The following is a 26,395-nucleotide window of genomic DNA, read 5'->3' on the forward strand; positions in this document are numbered from 1 at the left end:
ACAAGTTTCTGGGGGTGCGGCTAGCGGTACTTGTATATGGCGCTAGTATGCAAGCCACCCTGAGACTTATGGATCGTTATTGCACTAGCCTGCACAGCCGGAAACTGTGTGCGGCGACAAGTAATGCCAACTTTACGGTCCGACGTTGTGATGACCGTGCGTTGTTCGATGGGCACCCACTCGGGGTGGACCGCAGTTCCGACTGCACTGCGCAATGGTGCCGCCTTTAGCACGTGCCAGCCTTCCCGTGGCACCACAGTTGAAACTGAGCCACAGCCTTTTGGCGAGTCCCGACTCGTCTACTTCAGTGTAGGCGAGGTTCCCAACCACACCCTTGACCAACCGTTCATTACGTCTAATTGACCGTAGTCATATATGGCTTTCCAATGCACAAGCTGACCTTTGCTGGCGAGTTGCCCATTTCTGTCAGCAACATTATCGCGACCTTTTCCTTTGCCTTGTCTCCTTCTTCGGGAGGTTGGTAACCAGAAAGCTCTTCTTTGGTAGAAATGGTTCTCACATCGGATAAGCCTTCTATGGCGTTGGGGGGCGCTATAACGTAAAGCTATTCCAAACTTTTCTATTCTAATTCTGCAATGAGCCCTGCGCGATTGGTCAAAAACTTTTTTGAACCATTTTGTCTGTCAGGCGACGTCACGAAAACCGCAATAGCTCCCCATCCGATATGACGGGTACATGCTGATTATACATGATTGGACCGAACAAAAGAAAAAAATAGTTATTTCTGATTCGATACCTTTTCGCCATTAGCCCTCGGCTATTCTTCAAAAGTTTTCAGGCTGCACCCAGTTCACCTACCTGTCAGGCGACATCACAAAGCAGCGAAAACTCACCGCGTCAGAGTGACGTGTACGCATTAAAGGTGCATTATTATGCAGAATAAAACTTAATTTTTTTTCTGAATGCCGCAGGCTGCCCCGTTTCTAAAAGAATAAAAGATGGCTGCCGCCGATCGCTCACGCACTGGCTACGCGCACCTCACGGAGAGCGTGGGTTTATTTGCGTACAATAAAACTTTTGGTGTCGCCGTGTAATATTATCGAGCACTTTCGGCACGTTTATGACCTCTCTGTGCCAACCCTTCGTTGCTGAGTATCCGCTTTAGCGGCACTCTTAACGTTTTGTTGCGTGCCGTCGCAATTTTAGCCAAGCCACTGCAAGCTGAGTAACGGAAAGAGGACCAATCGCAGACGTCGGCGCCACCCTCTTCATGCAGTTATCGATTTCAGCGCACTGGATCAGCCTCACTGAATCCCTCTCCACTTGAGCGTACTCCTCGCCTCTCGCCAGACAATTAGATAAATCAAACCGCTGAGTGTAGGCAATGTTATTCGTTGTTAAAGCAAACAAAAGTGACCTCCTATAAACGAGGACAGCGCTTGATTGGTCTGTTCAGACAATCCTGCGGGTAAACGCCCAATGCTTGCCAAATTGGACGTCAGGAGATTGAAATAAAAACATATTGGAATAGTTTTACATTATAGGGCCCTTGGATATTGATTGCTGTTGAATTCTGTTGAAAAAGTACAACGTCGAATTACTCACACAATGTAACTTAAGTTTTATGTGCACATCAAGCAACGTAGTCTACTGTCTAGTATGTGCCGCTTGCAGCAAACAATAAATAGGTGAGACTGGACAACAAATTCCTACAAGACTCAACGGTCACCGCGCGGATACAAAACACAATTTGCCTAAAGCAGTATCCAGCCACTTCAATGAACATGATCATATATTCCACAAAGCAAGGCTCTATATACTACAAACAAATTTCCGTTCACATCGCGAAAGGAAATATACGGAATCATACCTCATACATAAGTTTAATTGCCTTCACCCGATGGGAATTAATTTGGCACATGGCAACTTGGAATATTTAAAAGCGGTAACTTAAGTCTGAATTTCTCATATCAACAACCAAGGCACAAAACACATTATGCCACCAGCTAACCTTAATTCTTAACCTCACCTATTCCTCCATTTCGAAAAACTTTTTTCCTGTACTTCTATGGTACTGTACAATTTAATGTACTCTTTCATGTTTTTACATTGATATCAACTGTACGACCCCCTTTTCCCACGTACACCTGTCCCCGCACACTTCTGCGGACGTCACCCTCTTATTTGTTATTCTGGTTTTGGTTCCCCTCCCCCTATTTTTTGTCTGTTTTTATTACGTATTTTCCTGAAAACACCCTAGCCAACACATTCCAATGTCCCAGCCGCCAGGATACCTTTTTCGGCGCCTCAGCCACACAGGATATCGCCACTTCTGTATTCCACCGTAATGACACCTACGTTGAGCCACTGGGGCTAATAATGTCTTTTGAAAGCCCATGCCGCCGCCTTCCAGTTACCCCATGTTTGCACCCCAGACTCCTTGTCGCTATCTTGACTCCTTCAAAATTACTCGACGCATTGCTGCTACGCTACTAAAGTCATTCTTAATAAAGGGGACATGCATGGAACTACTACGTCAAACATTTGCCTTTGCATCGTGTGTTGTCGACAAATTCGACTTCGCCCTGCCATCTGCTAGCCGCCTGGTTAGCTCAGATGGTAGAGCGGCTGCCCCAGAAAGGCGGTGGTCCCGGGTTCGAGTCCTGCACCAGGACGAATTTTTCTTCAACTCTTAGGCTTTTCTTTCGAGGAACCCGTATGGGTTTACTTTGTAGCAGTTGTTACGAACGGGTGGACGTCTGATTTTCCCTTTATTAAATACTTTTCTCCACCTTGCGGGTTTTCGCAGAACTACTACGTCAAATAAAGTCATTCTTTCAACTGACATCTTTTCGGGTGTTTTTGTTACTCGCGCACTGACCGCCTGACCGTCTCTTCTAAAGCCACAATAACATGCCGCCCACGACACCCCTCAATGCTCCCTAACCTCTCGCTTCCCCAACACCCTCCCATGCCCTTCTTTTTCTTTTCTTGATGTTCTTTTCCCTCTTGATTTTTTTTTCTTCTTTCTTTTCTTTTCTCCCCGCCTTCCCACTCTCCCGCTCTTGTCCCATCGCCTTAGGAACCACGCTCACAGACGTCAGATGACAGCGCTCATTCTCTTTGAAGTCCCTCCCTTTACAACCAGCCGCTACCGCCAACAAACGCACTCCACGTCACTGTACTAACCCTTTAAAACTAACTTGCCGAGGATGACGAGGCCGCCTTCGATGAAGATAGATCCTCCTAGCGAAACGTTGCACAGTATTTCTGACGCATGTTATCTCTGTTTGTAACCTTTATGCCACAGTGTGCTCTTCCATCTGTCAGCCCCTTTCTTGATTTTGGAGTACCTGTAGAGAGTTGTCTTAGAGAGAAATATCAGGCACTGATGCGCCTCAGCTTCTTGATGGCACCTGAAAAGTAGGATGCCTTGTTGAGGAGGCGTCTGTTCAAGGAGACATTTACGCAGTAGTCTTCCTCGATATTCGGAGCAAGGGACATGACTATGTTCTTGACGTCTACGGGCCCGTTAAACACGTTCCCGGCGATTGCGTACTGACCGCCGCCTTGTATCAGTTAGCAAAAGGGCAGAAGGGTATGCGAGGTGATCTGGCCTGTTCACTCGCTTTATTAAATTTAAGAAGTCGGTATGATATCGGGCGTTACGCGTACTCATGGCTGCGGTACAAACATGAAAGCTTGTACTTCATCAAGGACGTATGGCATGTAGCACAGACACGAAAGTTGTCCGTGGTGTCGCCTGGAAATGCGCTGCTTAAGGGAGAAGCGGGTGCGTTTCGCACAGGTTTCACAACAGTCTGAAACCACATGCGGTCGCACACATTGCACACAGTACCAAACACATTGTCCAGGATCTTGCGTTAACACTCGGCGTTGGCCCCTGTGGATGCGGATGGGTGTCTGGAAACTTCCCTTTCCCGCACCTGAAGAGCTTTTCGGCGAAGTTGCCGGGGGTGTGCCTGACGTGCTCGTAACGTGGTTCTTGTCGCCTAGGATGTCGGACAACGTTTCCGGCAGCAAGCACCTGTGGGTCTTCTCGGCGAAGTCTCGTTGTCTGGTTCTCCCGTTCACATGAGGATCTCGTAGGCGAACTTACGTCGATAGGCTCTCACTTGGCCGTACCTTGGGTTCTCCGCGGCACAGCTCCCCAGCCTTATTTTCGGCTACTCGCACGTGAGGTTCTGCGCGGCGAGGCTCCCAGGCCTCGCTTGGAGCTGCACGCATTCAGTGAGGGTCGGCGCGGTGAAGCTCTAGGGCCTCATTTTCTGCTCCACGTACATGAAGGTCTTCGCGGCGAAGCTGTCGTGCCTGACTGTCGACAGCGTACGCTTGAGGGTTTTCGAGTCGAAGTTCCCAGGCCACACTCTTGGCAGCACGCACTTGAGGTTCCTGGTGGTGTAACTGTCGGGCCTCATTTTTAGCAGCGAACATGTGCACTAGAGAGTTTTTGCGGCGAAGTCTCCTGGCGTCGTTTTCACGAGAATGCACTGAGATGTACGCCCTGCGTCAACGAAGCCCTGCTGCTTGTGCACAGGGGTCTCCTGAGCCTGAAGTAGCCTGGTTGCAGCCGCACGTGTAGCCCTGTGAGACGCTTCTTCAGCAGCGGTTTGTACCTTGAGAGGAGGCGTCATAATCCGTGCCGCAGTGTAAACACAGGCATCGAGAGTACACAACGCACATGTGACATCCCTTGGCACGCAGCACGATACGATGAAATTATTACAGGTCATGACACTTGGTGAAATACAATGTGACTGCAATGCAATGTTTGTACGCATAGGCGGTACGCAACGCGCATCTCACATCGCGCGAGAAAGGGCATGTATGATACAATGCAACTGCTACATAGCGTGCTACCTGGTGCAATATTATGCGACTCCAATTCAAAGTACGCACGTATCGGCGCTACGCAGCACGCATCTGACATCTCGTCATCTCTCGCATGCTAGGACGCCTCTATAGGAGATGCTTCCGTAGCAGCTAGCAAACGCTGACATGGCACAGTGGCAGAGTAGCCGACTCTTGCGCTGAGGGCTGGGGTTCCTTACCGGCGGCAACTGATTGTTTCTTTTTCATTTCCTGGCAGTAGCCGTGACGGACACCGATAGTGGCGGACAACATCGCCAACTGAAACAGTTGTTGCAATGGGCCCGTAATTGCTTAACCTCCAGAAACTAATTATTTTAGGTACCATAAGGGCCGCTGACGAAGGCTAAGAAGCAAGCAAACACGCACTTTGAACGCTTGCAATCCCCGCTTAATCTGAAAGCTTACTGATGAGTTCGCCAATATAAAAAACACATTTTAATATACATAAATGAGAATGGAGACTTACTCTCGCTGTTCAGTGTGCAAGTGGAGATGCGGTAAGCCTGAAAGGAAAGCATCAATAAACAAGTGAATCACATGGTGATTCTAATGAATGTGCTGAATGCGCACTAAATGTTCAGCACGAACACAGAGAGCACCGGTGTGCTGCGGTCGGACAGCAAAATTTACACCTGTGCGTTTTTCATAGATATAGAAAACCACTTTATTTAGTGCCGCCTGATGGTCGTTCCCCACAATTGTAATTGCATAATGAAGCAATAAATCGCGCTACCGGCGTCCTCAATACCTGAGGCTTGCCGCCAATTACATTTATGGATTTACTTGTTATTATCTTAGCTGCAGTTTTATTGTGTTTGCCGAGAAATTTTGCCTGTAGCGTACGAGATATCATACGACGAAGTTTGCTTCTCTCTCTGCTGGTGGCCGTTTTTCACCACTTTACTGCTATCATAAAGTTAAAAAACCTAAATTATGGGGTTTTACGTGGCCAAACCACTTTCTGATTATGAGGCACACCGTAGTGGAGGACTCCGGAAATTCCGACCACCTGGGGTTCTTTAACGTGCACCTAAATCTAAGCACACGGGGGTTTTCGCAATACGCCCCCATCGAAATGTGGCCGCCGCGTCCGGCATTCGATCCCGCTATCTCGTGCTCAGCAGCCCAAGACCATATCATAAAATTATTGCTCGGCGCACAAGACGCCTACCGTACCCCAAATTTACTTATTGTTGTAGTCCATTCTACAACAAAAGAGCCTTCTCCAGTAAGATTACACGCGACGTGAATGACGTCCTAAATTCTCGATTATATGCGATGACCAACGATTGCGCTGAAATGCGCCACTGTTAATGTAAAGCTAGCGGACGCCCATGACCCGTGGTATTATGGTTCGACGACTGACTGCTGTGCTCGCCGCTGTGGCTTGGGTCTAAGTACTCCATATATTCACGGTCTTTCGTTTTCATTTGAAATCAGCTTTGTCCCCAATATTTGCCTTTCGTAAAGGGAAATAATAATTGCAGGTCTTACAAACCAAATGACTGCTGCTGACATTTTTGTGAGCTAGTTGTCAAGATACATAATAAATCTTGTTATTGCATAGATATGTTGTGTGCGTCGTTTCTGCTTAACACTCACGCGAGAGCCGGCGTATATAAAAATTTTGCATATTCAGTGCCGGCCGCTCTTGAGTGAACGAAAGCTTGTTCCCTTTTTCATCACCCGCCATGGTTGCTCAGTGGCTATGGTGTTGGGCTGCTGAGCACGAGGTCGCGGGATCGAATCCCGGCCACGGCGGCCGCATTTCGATGGGGGCGAAATGCGAAAACACCCGTGTGCTTAGATTTAGGTGCACGTTAAAGAACGCCAGGTGGTCAAAATTTCCGGAGCCCTCCACTACGGCGTGCCTCATAATCAGAAAGTGGTTTTGGCACATAAAACCCCAAATATTATTATTATCCCTTTTTCATCGATGCTGTATACCTTTACCCCCCAGACCATTTATCGGGTCCGTGAGCAAGAACTCAACCAGTACCAGCTGGAGGTGTGCGCCACTGGGTCCGTTGCAGCACCACCAGATGGTGCTCACCTCCGCACATCCGTGGAGGCGATCTAGGTAAAATTGGTAAGGGTAAACTTAATTTACAGAAATGGCTTAGAAATACGGAAGATAATAAATCGCTTGTTAGAGTGTTCAGAATATTTGTACAGAAAAAGCATTGATTCACCGTGGAGGCAACGAACTAGGAAGCTTGCCAGCAGATATGCGACCGGTACAGTAAGTACCGTAGCAACGAGGAACGTCAAACGCCAAGTCAGAAAGGCTCAGACACTCTCATGGATGGCGGCAATGGAAAAGAAACCAGCTTTGAATAACTGCCTAAGAGCAACGAAATCACGAAAGAAACATTTAATGACAACTCAAAGGGTAGCTCTCTACTTTTCTAAAAGTGACCAGCATGCCTTACAACGCGCCCATATAAAGTGAACTACAACAAAGAAGAAGCATGCGCATGCTCCGGTAAAGCTATGGAAAGTATGGAGGATGTATTATTAAAATGTGAAGCTGTCTACCCAGCGGTCGGTTTAAGTCCTCTGGCCTCATTGAAGCCCTTGGGTTTCGCTATAGCAGAGGGAATATAAACATGTCAGCTATAGAAATTAGTAAGAGGCGATTGAAGTTTGGTGGCAGAAAAGTAGGCAGATCACAAATAACAAAAACAAAGGCGTACAAAAACAATGCTCCCAATAGTTCTTAAGGAAGCTTGATGCTGGGAATTCTGTTTCTTTTTCTTTTTAATATTTGTAAGACATTATGCAACATATAAACAAGATCATGGTGCTTCCCGCAAGAACCTTTCGAAAAAACTGCATGTTGGATAGACGGCCACTATCCTTAGGAAAAATTTTTGGACCATGGCCAATTTTCCCTAGGGAAATTTTAGGTCCATGGCCAAGTCGCCCCCGCTGCGGAGGCCGCCGAGGACCTTCTCCATCAGCGTCGCCACCGCTGAAAGGGGGATCTCAAAAGTTCGGAGTTGGAAGACCAGCTCTGGGCCATCCGACAAGCCGAAGATGCCGCCCGAGTTCAAGGACTTCGAGCCGCCACCTGAGGCCAGCACAACAAACACTGCCGGACCATTCTACTAAATAAGGGTTCTTCTTCCATGGCCAGCAGAAAAACTTCAAACCGTCGCTGCGTACGCTTTTGTACAATTTTTGCAGGAATCAAAAGTATGACAAAAATACTGTCATACAATAGTTATTGCTTGCATTGTTATTACTAACACGTACCCTTAATTTCATGTTCATTGTGTCTTCGCGTTCATGTAGCAGTTGTATTTGTTGCATTTACAGCGCAGAATTCAAGTGCCCAACATCATCTGGGTCAACATCCTGGTTTTATGAACATTTTTGCTCTGTGAACTCGTGTGTTGCGTGTGAACATTTCTGTTTCGCGAGTATTTATGCTATGTGAACTCTTCTGTTGCCCGAACATTTATTTATATCGCAGTACCGAGACTCAGTACGTGAAAGTTCGTTTATGTGTTTATTAGCACAGTTCGGTCATTGTTGACAACTTTTCGAAGATAACTGTCATGTAAGAGAAGAGGAGTAGCTGGCGTGACATATACGCACCAACCTCTCCTTCAATACATTACATAAAAGAAGAGCCTGGTGGCGCAACGCACTGCCCCGTTTCAAAGGGAAGGCTCATAGCATCCATCTATGCATCAATCTATCCATCCATCCAACCGCGAGGGTGAGCACGGAGGTGGACAATATGAAGAGAGAAATTAGAAGTGAAAATCTGTACGATAACACGAAGGGAAGTGCCTTGCTATTTGAAGCTCGAGCTGGTTGCCTAGGGATAAAAACATACCAGAGTGGATATTCGCAGCTAGATGATGCAAAGAGAGGCGTCTGGCGGACCATTCTGGACTTTCCTCTCTGCATAATTTATCTTAAGGAGCCGCAGTTTCACCCGGAATGCAAAGAGTCGATTGCGATTAGTATACAGCTATACGAATTAGGATAAAGCGTGCAGAGAGGAAAGTCCAGAATAGTCCGCGAAACCCCTCTCTTCTTTTTTGCTTTACAGCTAAGCTGTTAGCCTCCTGTTAGTCGGGATTTTTCTCGGTGTCGACCTCACGGGAAAAAAAAGCTTCAGCGATTGAAGCGGAAAGTACATATATTCTCTGGTATCAGACATACAACATACAGCTCAGCATTTGTTTCGATAAAGAACGAGCAGAAAAAAACACCCAAACCACATAATTTATGATAAGCCGCTCTTGCTAACATTGTGAAGCTTCCCGCATCCATTTCTTGGTTAAAGATTACTGTTGCGCAACTGTCACGACGACGGCAGCTTGGGACCTGGGAAGTGACGTCACTAGACTTTCATATATAAGAGAACGAACCAAGCGAATAATTTGATCGTTGTTGCAGCACCGTTATGAGTATACGCAATGCATTGCCAGGCCTCCCGAGGTGGAGCGTCAATACGACGAGCGGCAAAGGGAAAAGAAACGGATATAAGACCAATGACCGGCGTGCTGCCTCTGCCCGTATTGCCGTGCAACTCGAGCACAGGGGAAGTCCGCAGGTCCACATTATCCTTTGGTTGAATAATGCGCCGTAGCAGGAATTCACCTATAAAGCATTGCAAATCCCCATCAGCGTTGCTAGTGGTGGTGTTCAACAACTTCGCCGGGCATCCACTTCCGCAGGGATGTCGCCTTTCTTTTCCCTTCTTTGTTAAGATGTTCTCTTTTATATAAGAACGCCTGACAATGACGATTTCTAGAGCTCAGTTCTTTATATGATTTGTGAGAATATATCTTTGAGATGACATGTTCCTGCCAGTAATTTCGCTTCATTGAAAATAACGTGCGTGCTTAAAAGGAGACCGCTGCTTGCGTCAATTGCTTAGAAAAGTTACCAAAAAAAATTCTTGCACTTTCAGCTGCCAGCAGTAGTGCCACCCTCGGAAGCCATGTTTCCCCTAAGTCAGATAAAAATTGTCTAGATTTCCGCAGATTAATCAAACGATGTTCAGCTTACCATTATGACTTTAAAGATAGTTTGCCTGCTATGAAAGAAGACTGCAGATATTCTATTTAGGTATAGTTCTAATTTCAATTGAAATTGTTTAAATGAAATGAGACTGTGCTCTAGCTGAAATGATCAAGCGTTCATAGAAACCCATTACGTTCAAGACACGCAGGTTTATCGATGGTTTATGGGACTTAGCGCCATCTGTCTGTCGATGGAACACTTCCGGCGCTAGAAAACCTAATGTGACGCTATATCGGTTAAAAACAGAAGTAACGTAATTTATGTTCTCAAAGGGGCGAAATTTGTTGTGGTAGCGTGCCATTGGAGCTGTATATTAAAGCTCTCTGCAATTCGACTCGACTGCCGTTTCAAGCTTCCAACGCCGAAAGCGATGCCGCAAAGGTTCAGCCGTACGGGCGACAAAATAGCACCAGAGCCAGAGTCAGAGCAACACCAGGGCCAGAGCAAGAGCCAGACCCAGAGCTTGTGGGCAAGCGCTACCGAACAAAAACAGCCAGAGTAAATAATCATTTCCTGGTCGTAACCAACCACTTTTGACTGAAGACGTTAAGAGACAATGAAACTACTCCGCTATCAGAATTCGGACAAGCGTTGACAAGCAAAACCACAGAACATAAGAGGGGGGCGTGTTGCAACAGATGAACATTACGAGCGCGCCTTTCTGTACACTTCAAGAGCTGCATTGCATTGAAAGTCACAGCCGCATCAATGCCTCATTTTTTATAGTGGGCACTGAAAAAGCGGTATTTATTACACATTTGCTCTATTGTATAGAGTAAGATAAGGTGTCTGTTCTTTCCTCTCCCCTCGTGTATAAAATTGATTGGGAATTTTATTTTCGTCCAATGAATTAAACAGTGTCTCGCCTAAATAAAATGAAGCTTTTTCCTTCGCAATGTTTGTTCCCTCCTCACTCGCGCTTCAATCGCTGCTCCCCTAAGCACAATTGCTGATGTCGGTGACCATTGGCTCGGAACCGCTTTTCGGCCGAAGTTTCGCGACCCATTTGCGGAGGCCCTCGAAAGTATCAAGCCGAAGGGGAGCGTAAATAAGCGAAGGCTCTGCAAAGACTAGAGAGGTATTTGATGCGTACCAAAGCGAAGAGGGTGCCGAGGTAATTGAAGGGCCGACGAGATACGCGTGACCGGGAAGCGCGAGCAACAAGAACAGCGACGCACTGCCGAAGAAGAACGCTGGGCCAAGCCAATGGCTGCTGAAGAGGCCGCCGAGAGCAAGCGGCGCCGATTGGAGAACCGCCACTCGTGGAACTCAGATGCACACCTTCAAAAGAACTTTGTCGAAGACGAATTTGGTGAGATGTGTCCAGATCGTACGTCATCAGCGTGTGAGGCCAGCCTCGCGCGAGCGTTTCCCAGGGAGGACGTGACTTCGTTCGGGCTTTGCGCCACGCGCAAAGAAGAAATGATTAGCACTGGGCCTAGATAATCACAGAGGATGGTTCCTGCTGTAATCTTTTTTTTTCTGGATATGGTAACCAGGCCTGTCCTACAGAATATAAGAACGTCGCAAGAGTGTGCCACTTCACGACACCAATATAAAAGGTGCGCTAAAATTCTTAGCGGATGCCCTGTACTACCCAAAGCACCACTACGCTAACACACCTACGCGCAATCTGCAGTGAAGCACGCACATACGCTGTTAATTACTTTTCTTTTTTCCATTTCGAAAATCCGTCAAACACGACACCAAGATGACTCAGTCATAACTCCGTCAAGGTTGCTCAGCCTATGGGCGGTTCCAGGGTAAAGGGACACTAAAGGCAAATGTTAAGTCAAGCTTAAGTGATATATTAGGTTGCTAGATCTAGGTTAAAATACCTAGATCTAGGAAAATTAACTAGACGTGACAGGCACTGGATAACAAACAAAAAAACGCCGATTTTCCCCGTTGTTATGGCAGAACAAATACACGCTGATCGTTCCCCAGTTTCCCTCTAAAAAAAAAATAACACCCGCTTCTTGCACTACCCAATTTGCATGCAGCCACCACGCTCATGGGCGGCCTCGGAAAGCGAGTACCATAACAAATTTGGACGTTACCAGAGTATGTCGCACATAGCTGAAGCAATGCAGTTGTCACAATGACTACTACAGATATTAAATAAACGTGACTCCCAAAACACCATGCGTCGCTACACTGCTCGAACGCTAATGGCATTACCATCGACAGTCATTGAGAGATGAGTTCTGTCCCAATTTCTCAGAAATAGGTATCATCGTGTCAGAATCACAAGCATGGCGCTTTTCTCTGCGCGTCGCTAGCCTTGAGCATCTCAAAATCACGTACTGATCATGTTAAAACAGGGCTTTGCAACCAGGCTATGAAGCTCCTCCAAGCGGGCTGTTCAATAAAATCGGAAGTGCCTGTTTCAGAAAACGTGATGCGGAAATTGAATGGTAATTAGAAATGCAAACATTGTTGTGAAAGGTTATAAAGATTGGATGTCATGCGTCCATAAGATGTAACACAGCAACAAGGAGAAAGCGATCCGGTGCGTTCAACTTTTCCCTGCACTTGTTTGCCACATTGTGTGTCCCCCAGACTGTGTGCCCACAGAAGACAGGGGACCTTGGCGAGAAACAGTTCCAGCGGTACGTAGAATGCTTCTTCGGAATAGTGTTTTTTTAATCTTCTGACCTGCGGCGAAGGCTGGATGAGGCAAATGAACCACCAGGTTTAATTGTGTAAGCGAAAGAGCAGCGGTACGCGTAAGGTTCATCAAAGAATATATTTTTGTGCGTACCGTATCACTGTGAATTATGCAAACATGCGCCACAGCTTAGCCGCATGATTATATTATCCATCAGTAGCAGTTCGATGGCCAGCAAATTTTTGCATGGAGATTGCTAGCATCTTTAGTAAAACGAAGATCGACTTCCAGTTTCTTCAAAGCGCTCTTAGTTAGATTTTCCCTAAACTATTTCCATATGTTATTTTTCTATTTTGAAAAAAATTACCACTTTAGCAAACTCTCTTAAAAAATGTAGAATTCAAACTCTTGACGAACGGCTTTTAGTGAGAAATTGATCTCTTCTATCTCATTTTACACTTCCATCAGACGATATTCCCTACTAATTACATAACACTCCGTTACAGAACTTCGGCAGTCTGGCATGATTATGCACAATGTGTTAAGGTATTTGAGCTAAGAACGTTACTATTACGGTGGCGTTGTAGTTGTACCAACAATGGTAATAATCCAGTGGTTCAAAACTTCCCATATCACTACATCTGCAGCAGCAGAGCGCATGGCTCTCCGCGACGCAATTCATGTGACAAATGCTGAAAGTCCTCAAAATAGGCAGTCTTCTTCAATTCCAGGCCCGCCTTACAATGTGTGCAGTTGCTTCTCTGACATGGAACTCACTATCAGGACAAGTGCCAAATTGTGGAACTTGCCCATCACTTGAGAGAAAAAGGACACAGTATATATATTCAATGGATACCAGGCCAATGCGGTATCATTTAAAATGATGACGCAGGTAAGGCAGCGCGGACGTCACAGAAGACCGCTGCGTCCCCATACCTCTCTCAAGGACCGACGCTGCGAGACAAGTTCGCATTCATGCACGCACGCTTTTCTTGGCAGAGTAGGATACCGCACATACAAGACGCACCAGAATGCACAGAATAAACCCTTCACTGTAAGTGACACCTGAGGCCGGACTGCATCGACGCGAAGCATCTCTTCTGTGTCGATTGTGGTTGGTAGTTGCCTTCACGAAAGCTTCCTTAGCACTAATTGGATTGGCTGATAGTGCTGCATGTAATTTTTGCGAAAGCCAGGAGAACATTGGCCACTTATTGTGCCACTGTCCTCAATTTCAAGCACAAGCACAATCTGTCCTCTACACTGAGGAAACTAGATGATCGCCCTCTTAGTGAAAAGGCAGTAGTAGAACGAATATATATATATATTTATATATATATATATATTACTACTTACATGTTGAGCTGCATAGTTCTTTGTATCTTTTGGCAGTATAGCTACTTCATATATACTACTTCATATATAGCTACTTCAGATAAAGCTACTTATTCATACATTCCTCAAGATAAAATGTGCTTAATGTAATTCATAACGGGATCATAGTTTTCTATTTATAAAGACTTACCCATACTAAACCAGGGCCTTGTGCCGCAAAGAGCGAAAATAGTAATAGCCGTAAAATGGCTACAAAGCTGAAAGGGCGAAAGGCAGCGAACACCATAGCGAGGTAGCTTGCAACCTTGCTTGGCGCGGAAAACTTCGCCTTTTCTGAGGCCAGTCAATTACACGCAAACACAACTTAATCCCGTGCTGCATCCCCATACGGTCTACGCACGTTGTTCATGTTTTCGTAAGATACTGCAGTCATCTGCTTTCATTTTTTTTATATGAGAAGACAAAGGTCCGTATGATTTATAACAAGCGACAGCTGGTAAGCGGCGACCATGCACGTTTTATTACCTTTCTTTGGACTTTTCGTTCCTAATAAACCCTTTTTCAGAAACGTGCAATCAAGCGTGTTTGTAAAAGCAAGCATATGTTACGACGAAAGGCTAACAAAATTTATAGAACAAACAAGGATGCCACATGTTTCTTCATTATGAACAGTTAATCACAGATGTTATCATAGCACAGCTTACACATTTCTTGGTTTTCACACGCGTATCTAAAGCGCCTCTCCAATCAATGTGAAGACAAACGCTGAGAGCTTTCATCCCAGTGCAAACGATTTCCAGGGAGATGCAAATGTATCATTCCTCCCATATCGGCATATCGGCCTACCATTTGCCCCTTATTCTATTTTTATTGAGATTAGCATTTCAGGATACTACGCACACTCTTCGGTATCTGTCAATATTTATGCCCATCTATCTGTTTGTCTATGCCTGTAGCAGTGCTCCCGCCAACTTAGGGCACAGGGAAGAGCTATGAATTTGGTTAGTTGGTGTGTATTCATTTTTCTTGTGTTTAGTTGCGTAAGACGAAAGGGACGAAGCAAATACTGGTTATGAAGCGGCGGACACGAGGTCACGCAGGATTCACAGAATGATGTCACACAATTCAGGATTTGTTTTCGTTTCCGATGAGAAAATAGTCGTACAAGAAAAGGCTCAGTCAGAAGCGGATAGTTCGACAAGTCTCCTTCTAACGCTGGCTCCTGTGCAGATTTTTTTTTGTTCGAGCAGCAGTCTCTACATGTTTTTTTATGTTCATCTCACTTCTTCGTCGTTATTTCGTGTTTGCTCCCCTGTCTCACCTCGTTTCCGCTTCATATCAAGTGTTCGTTTCGTCCCCGTTTCGTCTTGCAGAACTAAACGCAGTAAAAATTAATTACGGTACTGGGTAGGTCACAGTCTAATCGTTAGAGAACTACGCTGCTATGATGAAGGAACTCGGATGAAAACCGACCATCGGATCAACTCGGATCACTCAGTATGTGCCATTGAGTATGCATCTCCTTTTAATGTCGGCATAGATCACCGACGACTCATTGGCCAAACTGTTTGACTATGAAAGAATGCAGGGCACAAAGCAGAAACAGAACTCAGGTCGCCCATTATTAAATCAAAGTTTTCTTTTGTATACACGTGCATTTCTTTCCGAGTAAAGTTACCTGTATGTAACTGCAGCCCATATTTGACATTACATTTCCTTTTCCAGTCGTGTTTTCTTATTCGGCGTCTCTGCCAACAGCCAAGCCCAGCCACGATGGCAGCACCGGGGCGTCCAAGCTCCAAGCCACGTTCGAAACGACGACTAATTGCAAAGAGATTGCCGGGAAAAATAGATCGCTCAATAACGCCAACCTCGAACACGTCCGGTTGGGTGAAAAGCGCTTTCTTTATATTCGATTATTCGATAAGGCTATCCTCAGCTGCCTTGGATTAAGTGCAGAGCACCACCTTTCAAAATATATTATTGAAAAAGCCATGCATGTACGAGATTTGCAAGATTGCATTGCATCCCCGAACCCTTAAAGTGTTGGCCTCGATACATGCGTTGTATTCTAGAGAGTCTTTTACATATAAAATACAGGATTCATTGTCGTTTCCGATGAACAATAGTCGTAGAAAAAATGCTCAATCAAACGCGGATGGGTCGACAAGTGTCCTTGTTTTAACGCTGGCTCCTGTCCCGATTTTTTTTTCGAATAGCATTCACTACATGGTTTTATGTTTGTCTGACTTCTTTGTCATTATCCTCTGTTTGCACTTGAAATTCAGTGAATGAAATGACACTCAACCATCTGTCCTCTAGGATTTTAAGTGTTTTACAGCGCTGTTTTGTCAAGTTCAATGCTAGATTTGCTCATCTAAATGTTGCACTAATACTCATGGTTTCCTCTACAAAAAGCCATGGCGTGATGTCGACCTGCACCAAGTCAACTCAAGTAGTGCCTACTAAAAGTGTTCACGTTTTCTTTCAACAAACGCGTGCGCTCATGGTACAGAAAGTGAGAGAGGCATAAAGGAGAGATGCCTCGACCTGCACCACTAGTGTATCGCAGGTAGCGCTCATGGTACAAAAGCAACACACCTATTTGCAGCACTACCTATCAGAATTCCACCAGTTGCAGACAAGACGACAAAAGAAAGTTCCCCGGAGAGCGCGGCAGAGTCTTCACCCACCTCAAGTGATGGTAAGAAGCGTTCTGTTGACGTCAGCTGCACCGTGCCTAATTGATGTTTCTCTCTGCAGATATAGCCAGAATATGTTATACCAAATCCCGATAAAGTGGGCCTTAAAGACCGCTTTGAAGCAATTTTAATTCTTTCATAACTTCACCCAGATTGCGATACGTCTATGTGTGTATGTATGCCAGCGCCTCACCTCTTTCCCCCCAACTTGGGTCAATGCGCAGTCTATGATCAAATGCGCAGAGCATTGGGCTGTTGGGATGACGCCACCGGGTGCAAAGCCAACCGCCGGACCAACTTTGGTCACTGCTCTTCAGTGACTCTCTTTGACGCCAACTTAGGTCACTGGGTATGTGTCGCTCTTCCACCAACCACTTTCGCTTCATCTTGGGCAATTTTATATATGCACATTATGTGACAGACGCATATTCCCCCTTGATTATTCTTTGATTATGATCCCTGTACAAATACAAACTCTTAGCTTTAACAAAATCTGGTGCACATATTTCAATATGCATACTTTGCCAACTGGGCTGAGAACACGAAGTTTTCATGTTCTGCTCTTCTATGTACCCCTCGCAAAATGTTTCTTCTCTCTTATTGTTGCTGAGAGTTTTTGCATGACAGACACTTTTTTTCTGCTGAGATACCTCATTGCTAGCGACAGCTGCTGTGTAATATCTGTGTGTTATGCTCCAGAAGAAGAATCGTCTACATTAAATATGTTCAAGCCATTTTACTAATTGTTACTATTTCATTCTGTAAATTTCCAATAGCGCTACTTCGAGTAGTACCTTATTGCAAAGTTCAACGTTATTCGTTATTGGCTATTTTTTTCTGAAACGTTCAGTAAGGGGCCTGCGAATATTCAAAACTTTCAATTAATGAATCGAATAGTGTCCTATTTGATTCGGTGTTCGAATCAGATTGTCACTATTGGTAAGTGCGAATATTTTTTTAAAAGCTTTTCGAATATTCCAAAACACCAACTGCGCCCAATGAAACGTAAAATTGGAGCAAAAGTACGGTATAATTTTTACCCCAATGGGGATAGTATAGACACAACGTGAGACTTGTACAGTGGGGCAGGCTACATGTTTTAGGTATGCATACGCTAAAGGCTCTACAGCGATCATTAGCACCCTCTGAAGAGTCGTGTGCATTCTTGGAAACTGCTTGTTCGCTCCCAATTCTCAATTTGTGTTTTAATGCGTAAGCATTCTTTGGCCACTACCCCAGCAAAATCTGTGTGTTATGCGAAAAGTGTAATGCCTTGTACCTGCACAAAAATGTGTAATTTTCGAAGTTAGGACATTTAATCTTTATAATAGTGTAAATGCAGATAATTGGCAGCAGCCGCTTTTCATGTAGTCCCAACTTTGTGTCTTGTCTTGTGTCTATGAGCCTGCTTACACTCTTCTATAGCTTGCTTTATTGTCTTGTTGCGCCACTTGCGTGGTTTTTCTTTTCACTCCAACAATGTCTTACTTGTGTTTGTCTTATCTCCTGCTGCATGACGTCTATCTGCTCATTGTATTCCAGACTGCTGTAGGCAAAGCCTCTATTTTTTCCATGTGTCCTTTGCGATTTCTGCTATTTGCTTTTCTTTAATTTTTAAATATTCTGCAGCTATTAGTTCTTCTATTGCGCCCTTGTCTTCCCCAAATATCTCCCAAAAAGTGCATGCTGTACTGCCTACTTCCCATTGCGACGTGACCTGTCCATTACACTCATTACATCTGTCAACTATTATAAAGCTCTGTTTATCACAGACACCCTGCACTATAGCCGGTGACAACCTAAGATTTAGAAAGAAGCTCCACTCACAAAAACGCAGTGCACCTGTTCTTCACCTCTGAAGGAAAGCTGAACCAGCTGGACACCGACCACAGCTTAATTGCTTTGGTAGGCTAATGTAAATAACAGGCTAATTAGAAAATAGAAGCTACTTGTTTCATGCTAAAGTATTATCTTTGGCTGAGCGGTGACATCAGGATCTCCTATAAAACGCGGCTAGACTTGTAGGTTTCATCCTGAAACCAGCGACACAATGACCGGTATGTACGGAGAAGAAACCTGTTTTATATACGCGAAACCGTTTAACGTTGGGTAAATATGTTAATCTAGTTGCCTGGCACTCCTACGAAAATTATGCTCTAGTTGTAGAGTGTGCATATAGCATTGTAATTCTTAAGCTGTCACCGACTACACAGAACAATTGTCATCAGTATATCCATTTAAATCCTGCATGTGCGCGTTCATATATCCTACTAATATCGCCTGGCCGGATTTTATGAAGACATTATTTTTGCTTCTTCTTATATTATCAATGAATTCTTCATTTATCTCTGCTTCGGCTACCTGACCATAGGTAGGTTAATTCCAGCCACGTCTCTTTTCCTTCCCATATGCCACTAAACAATAGATGCTCCTTGCATGTATGTTTTATTCTTCGCCACTTAATACCTCGCCTAATAAGCATGCCTACACGTCCGCCTTTTTTGATGCTGTAATTCTATTGCATCCTTCCCACACAAAATTGTCGATAACAGGCGCCTGTTCCAAATCTTGTTACAAGCCATTACAAGGTGATTCTTCACATTATAAGCCAAATCTCATTACAAGCGAACCCCACGTGAAGTCAGCTAAGAAGACTGTGTCTTTAAAATTGTGCGCGTCGCCGATGTATGTAAGCAGTGCTCTGGCGGCTTTTGCCAGAATGCTACTAACAAAATTCAAGAATGACGAGCAAAAAAAAGCACATGCTCGAGAAGAGGTCCACACAAAACAGATATTTAATAGCAGCTATTTATTTGAAAGAACAAGGACACTTAAGTATTTAGAGATTCAGGCGGACGCACAATACGACCACAATAAAATCATACGAACACGCGTACAGTCGTGCGTTCAGCGTTTACATGCGCTTTATCCAAGAACGCATTCTTACCACGTGTGAATCAAATCATTCGCTTATGGCAAATTTCCCTACGAGACCAGTCGCCTGTTTCTCAATACCATCTCATGAGTGTGTCTTTTTCTGTGGCCGTCCATTTTGTTGAATTCTCTTATTTCGCCAACGTGATGGTTTATGGTGACACTGAACGTGGCGGCGGGAGTTGCCTTCCGGACGATAGCATGGACAACTTACATAAGCCTTACGCGCCACCACTCTAAGTGCGCAAGTTCCAGACTCTGAAACAAAGGTATTTCGCCGTGGTGCCTAATTGCATGTACTCCTCAATCCCTAAAGCAGAAGGCCATTCTTGGTAGTTCTGGGTGTTGTCAGAATGCAGTAAATACATCCAAGCTTCCACCGAGTAATGTCCCCGTGAGAGTCGAGTGAGTTTTCAGAAACCAATCCACTTCATCCGTTCGCTTTCTGTCGTGGCACCAGAACACAGGACACTCGGTGAATCGGTTTCGTGCTGGCGATATAAACGCAGACGCGGAGGGAGTGCGGACACACGTCATCGTGCCAATGACTCGCTGGTTGGATTCACCAACAGTGCTAGCACCAATTCGACAAGGACTATCACGTAAAGACTGTCTTGAGTTTTTTTATTATGGCACTGTAGTTTCGAAGGAGCACGAAATGAACAATTACCTAAAGGCAGATGATACAAACACACACCAAAGGTACGAAAACTTGTAAACGACAGCAACCAGAACAGCGTGGTATAGACTTTGACGCAGAAAGGCAAGGGTACAAAACACAGACACAAGAAACAGAAGTATTCCCCGGCCCCGGCGTTTGTGTTGCCCTTCTCAGCCCTCTTCTGTCAGTGCTTTCTGCACTTGCCATTTCGTACAACGCACTATACTTATGCTATGGGTCTGCGTACTACAACTTCTCGTATGCAGCAGGTGACGGGGGCAGCACATGACATTAAACAGCTCTCGCGTCTCGAGTAACGTGGCCAGTTGCGGCGAACTCAGAAATATGCTAGCCTCAAATCAACACAGCATTGACCAATTGCTCAGAATGCCCTGAATAAGGCCATAGCTCCAATACATAAATGCTTGCGATCCACAATTGCAAGAAGACACACCATTGGTACCTGTGGACGTATTTTGAATGGTTACTTCTAAAGAGGGGCTTCGATCTTGTCACAAAAAATCTTCCTGAAAGAAATACAAAGCACGGGTTTATTTAATGAAACACCGCTGTGTTATCATGTTATAAAAAACTGAGTCCTAGCGTCAGTTACACATATTTTTTAAAGCATGTCAGTATAGATGTGTTTCCAGAAAGACTTCAAGCACAATAATATTCTGTATAAACGAACCAACAAGCAGTCTAGCTTGGTCTAGCTGGCCTTATACATACTTGTACATATACAGGGCATATGAAAAGGAGTATCAGTTCACGCGTATACTGCATCCATCTCCTTCATCCAGAGTTTGTGTCCCACAACTAGCTTGCTAAGCATGTATCACTTGAGTTTTCTTGCAAGCAGGAAACAATACGTGTCGTTGCTTACGAAAGGAAATAAATTCCCATCGACCTTTGCTGTGAACTTGCTCCCGTGTGCCAAACGAAGGCTGGCCCATCTAGACGAATAATATGGCACAGCAAGCGCACGAACATTTAACGCACACACAATGTTGATTGTAGAAAGGCTCAGAAGAACTTGGTCTCCACCTAACGCCTCACTTTAAAGCGAGGACACAAGTTTGTAATCACCTTCGTGTCCAGAGCCACCAGTTCAAATAATTCGTACCCCACGTGACCCGCCTAAAGTGACGGATCATATCGGAAGCCTTCTCGGCTACCATGATGACCGGGGCATTGGTGTTGCCCGACGGGATCTCGGGGAACACGGAAGCATCTACGACCCGCAGGCTGAGCACGCCTTTGACCCTGCGAATGAGAATGTCCGAAAGAGAAGTATAATTGATTCTGCTAACCTTTAACGGCACAGTGTCGCATTCGTTCACAAATGGTTGGTGCGTGATAAACTCCTACACCTATACCCTTACTTGGCAAGGAATCATTATTGTACCTTTTCGCCTTTTCCCTACAATCTCTCGTGGTAGATAAGCCATTTAGATGCTTTTTCCATACACTTCGGAGATCGTCATCGGACAGTCTCTACCACTTTCGACAAGGCGTACTCCGTGACAAACACGGTATCTCAGAGCTACGGTGTGCTGGCAGTATTGTAATTGTAATTCTTCTAAAATAAATGACTCCTGAACCCGTGAAACAGTGTTCCCATTCAGCCCATGGAAGCAACAGCATTTTACCTTTATTCGTAAATTAACGCGCCTTCATTGCCTTTTCCTACAGGTGCACATGGGTTGCGTCAAACAGCGTCATCTATACATCTTCAAGGCCCAATGTGACCTCTCCTCAAAATTTACCATCAATGCAATTACGATATGCAGCCAAGAAAATCTCCTGCGATTTGTCTCAAGTAAATCAAACGCAAATAGCTGTATTTGCATGCATCACCATCGTCATATTCATGGCCGCATGCCGAGTGATATCAGCTGCAGAACAAAACCTTGTTCTGCGAAGTAACTCGGTACCACACCGAGTACGTCAGTCTTGTGGTTGCTAACATTTGCGGTTTAATAGCTTCATCTTATTGTCTGTACGTTATTTCGCCCGTACTTCTCTTAGCACATCACCGAGCTATACATTTCATCCCTAGTTTACGGGACTGCCTTTTAAGAATGCTAGCACGGTTCATCTTGCTGCCTTTGCTGACCGAATACGTAACAGGCCCCGAGACCAGGCTTTCATATCGTGAACTGGGCTTCAGTTTCTGCCATATGCGTCTTCCCTAAACCAAAACGCCAACAACCAGAGCGCCGAAACCAATTCAGCGTGCAGAAGCTAAGGCATGCCGTTCTTGTTTGAAAAGTACCCGGGTGCGCACTATTACATTAACGAAGTACACGCATGATTCATGACAGTTATAGTTTTGTGGAACATCATCTGCCCAAAAAGGCGCCATCTAGTTTTGGATTTTGGTGCTGTTGCATTTCGCTTCTACAGAAATGCGGCATCACAAATCACACTTAGAGCCTCGAACCATGAAGTACGATGTTGTCACTGAATAACCAAGATCGTACAGGGAACTCCATCGTACCTGAGTTGCGGGTCTACGACCGTAGTGGGAAGCTCCGGGCGTCCCATGCGGCACGTTCCGCTGGGATGGTAGATGGTAGCCGTGTAGGTGCGCGCGATGCACGCCAGGTGTTCGTCCGAGTACGGCTCGTACCGCTCGCAGCCCGGGAAGTCCGGCTCAAAGATGCGCGCGTCGTACTTGTGGAAAGGCTCCGAGTAGCCCAGCGCTATGAGCTGCTTCATGCCTGGCACAGTCAAGGATACAAGCGGTATGAAATGCCGATCACACGGTTTCCCTCGATTTTGCGCGCATTGCCCCAAGATATATAAGGAAATAATTGTCCTGTTCAGCAACACCGGGGACGAGTTACAACGGACCTTAACTGCAAAGTGCAAGAGTGTGGTTGAAGATCAATATACAGAAGACAAAGATAATGCGCAATAGCCTGGCAAGAGAACAAGAGTTCATAATCGCCAGTCAGACTCTAGAGTCTGTGAAGGAGTACGTTTACCTACTTCAATTACTCACAGGGGAGCCTGATCATGAGAAGGAAATGTACAGAACAATAAAAATGGGTTGGAGTGCACACGGCATGCATTGTCAGATCCTGACTAGATGCTTAGCACATTCATTGAAAAGAAAGGTGTACAATCAATACACTCCACCGGTGCTAACATATGTGACAGAAACATGGAGATTGACAAAGAAGCTCGAGAACAAGTTAAGGACCGCGCAAACAGCGATGGAATAAAGAATGCTAGGGGTAACGTTAAGAGACAGGAAGATAGCTGTATGGATCAGAGAAAACGAGGACAGTCGATATTCTAATTGTCATTAAGTAAAATAAATGGAGCTGGGCAGGCCATGTAGTGGGTAGGTTAGATAACCGGAGGACAATTAGGGTTACAAAATGGGTACCAAGAGAAGGGAAGCACAGTAGAGGATGGCAGAAGACTGGGTGGGGTGATGAAATCAGGAAATTTGCAGGCGCTACATGGTATCGGTTGGTGCAGCACAGGTGTGATTGGAAAGTAGCAGAGAGAGGCCTTCGCGCTGCAGTGGACATAAAATAGACTGATGATAATGATTATGATTATTTCAACCATTCTTTCAAAGGATTCTTTCAGGGTGCCTTCATTTCATTTTCATTGTTATACCATTAGGTTTCTGTTTGATGTCCTTGAATACATATATATTCTAGTTCGCAAATTATGCTGTGTACGTCAAGTCACTTAAGCTTTTAATTTTTAGTCGTCAACTAGATTATGCTACAGTGCTTTTGATATGACTTATTTATGCACATGTAATTCTTCATCCATGCTATTCATACTTAAACTTGTAATTCTTCCATGTTAACGATTTGTTGAGACTGCTGCAATTTTTGTTTTATTATGTTTAGTTTGTAAAGGAGGTACTATCGAAGTCTTTGACTTCGGGACCTCCTTCTGTATATTAACATATTGTAATCTTTATAATCACCACAATGAAACCGATTCTGACTCTGATTCCGATGTCAGCGTTTCTGTCCCATCGAAGTGCATTAGTTCTGGGAGTGATCGTTACATGAAAGGAAAACTTCACACGTAAGCTTCAATTCTGTATGTTCCCAGCACCGTCTACACTTCTTTATGTGAACCAGTGAATATTGAGGGCATCAGAACATTTCATGTGAACCATTGAACATTGAGGGCAATACCACACGCGAGATATTTTTTTTAACTTTAGACGGAATTTCAAAGCCGTGTTACACATACATGCTTATGTTTATAGAAACATTTGATACAATTATTCACCGAACAATTGTACATAAGTTGTCTGAACATTCGTTCCGCTTTACTTGAATGAATGTGTGGTTTTTATTGGCGCAAGGGCCAGGTATGGCCAAAGAGCGCCACGCTTTACTTGAGTTTGACAAAACAGAATTACAAGAACATAATATAGAGTAGATTGTCTCAAGGTAAGCCAAGCGCACCGGTACACACTCTACATAATCTATACTAGCAAATTGTGTACAAGCTGTCGAAATTAAAATTAAGGTAAGACAAATATTCAACTTAATGCAAGGTACACAGAGTGTAGTAACGTTGCAAATATACAGTTGCCTCATTAACAAAACCAGAAATTCAGGCAATAAGTAGAAACTCAGAATTACGGTAAGAACCTCCGAGCGAAGTTACGTATATATGAATTGTGTATCATTATCACATAAAGTTTTTAGAAAACAGTGTAAGACAGAAAAGAAAGAACGTACCAGAGATGAGTTCATATTTCAAGACTTTAGTTAATAAAAAGGTAGTTGTTTAGTGACTTTTGGAGTGAAAATAATGACGGAAATGTTTTGAAGGACTAAAAGACAATTTCACATGCTTATAGTGCAAAACTAAGTTGGTATTAGAAAATTGTGATGTTGAAATTCTGAAATTGACAGCTAGTTCGAAATAAGCGCCGACAGACTTCCTACAATATGCATCGTCCTTTGTGTGACATGTATATTAAAATTCTTTCTTGCACAAACCTAACTGGAGCAACAGTGTGTTTCGTCGCAAAATTTGGGAAATCATATCTCGAATATGGTGTCTGTTTTACCATTCCTTTACATAACAAAGCGCATTCTTAAAGAGTGCATTTAACAGCGCGAATTTAACTGGAACACCAATGTGGTTTTTAGCAAAATGGGAAATAATTCTATTTTATGCACTTTGGGAACTGCTGTAAACGAAGCTTCTGCGTGCACTTCAGAGTAGAACCAAAGTGAAGTAGCGAACCACTTGGCACACATTTGACCATGCAGCGGGACAAAAGATTCCCTTTAAGAACTGGGAAAACTGGGAGTAGCGAATAGCGACGCAACGAGGGCAAAAACCGGCCTCCTTAAGATGGCGCCAACCAATATGTTGATTCAGTACGTCCAAGTGAAAGCTTTCGCTGACGTACTAGAGCAGAAGAGGTCCGCAGCTTGTGAGCGGGCGCCCTACAAAAAAAATGTGGCGTATGATGAGGATCCGTATTTTGCACCACGGAGGAGAGAAAATCTCGACTCTGAAAAGGCATCGCCGAAAGCAGCGGGCGCGTAGCAATCCTGCTAAGCGACGGTAACTGGCAGCAGCTCACGTGCAGCATGTAAGCTCTTGCGAAGTGAGCACGCATCACGTGTGCACTGACGCATCGGCGCACTACGAACATAGTGGTGTAACTGAGTGCTGGGGCGCAGCTGGCGTACACAAAGGTCTCCAATGAATGTCCAGGTCACAAAGATCCACTTACTCTGGAGATACTTCGAGTTTATTATGCACTGCACTACGTGGAAGGATTAATTAGTAATCGGCAAACATATGTCATTCACTTGTGCACCCACTCTGCTGCAACTCTAAAGGAACTGGGACAAGTTGGTGAGGTAACACTCCGTACACAAAGAATACACCGACAAGCTAAGCTGATGAAGCATGAAGGCATAGATGTCTGAGACTTGTGGGTTCCTAGGCATACTGGCGTTCCAGGGAATGAACAAGCACGCACTCTGACCCCGACGCTTCAAACCCGTGAAGAAACGGAGAAGAATCACTCTACAAACTACTCACTGAACGGAACTACCGGTTTGAAATAAAGGAGGCAGTAGGAAGGCGCAGGCACACAAAAAAACAGCGCATTTCATCCTATCAAGCCCCGATACCTCCAGGACACCGAGTTCGCGGGATCTGATTTATACAGACAGACCACCTTCCCTCCTTGCCACCGATTAGACAAGGTGCAAGGTTCTAGTGACTGAGCAA

At 44.8% G+C, this 26,395-nt stretch overlaps 1 protein-coding gene across 1 annotated transcript in view; it reads right to left on the reverse strand.

Annotated features, from left to right (window-relative positions):
* Positions 1 to 19,356: 19,356 nt before the first annotated feature.
* The window catches only part of LOC142563858 (L-sorbose 1-dehydrogenase-like), a 59,929-nt gene continuing 52,890 nt past the window's right edge, over positions 19,357 to 26,395 (reverse strand). The window contains exons 11-12 of the mRNA XM_075674530.1: positions 22,647 to 22,869; positions 19,357 to 21,409 (exon numbers count right to left, since the gene is read on the reverse strand). Of these exons, the coding sequence (XP_075530645.1) occupies positions 21,229 to 21,409; positions 22,647 to 22,869 (404 nt within the window). The 3' untranslated portion in view covers positions 19,357 to 21,228. The remainder of the gene's footprint in view (positions 21,410 to 22,646; positions 22,870 to 26,395) is intronic.

This window comes from Dermacentor variabilis, chromosome 11, assembly GCF_050947875.1.
Source record: "Dermacentor variabilis isolate Ectoservices chromosome 11, ASM5094787v1, whole genome shotgun sequence".
Classification (NCBI taxonomy): domain Eukaryota; kingdom Metazoa; phylum Arthropoda; class Arachnida; order Ixodida; family Ixodidae; genus Dermacentor; species Dermacentor variabilis.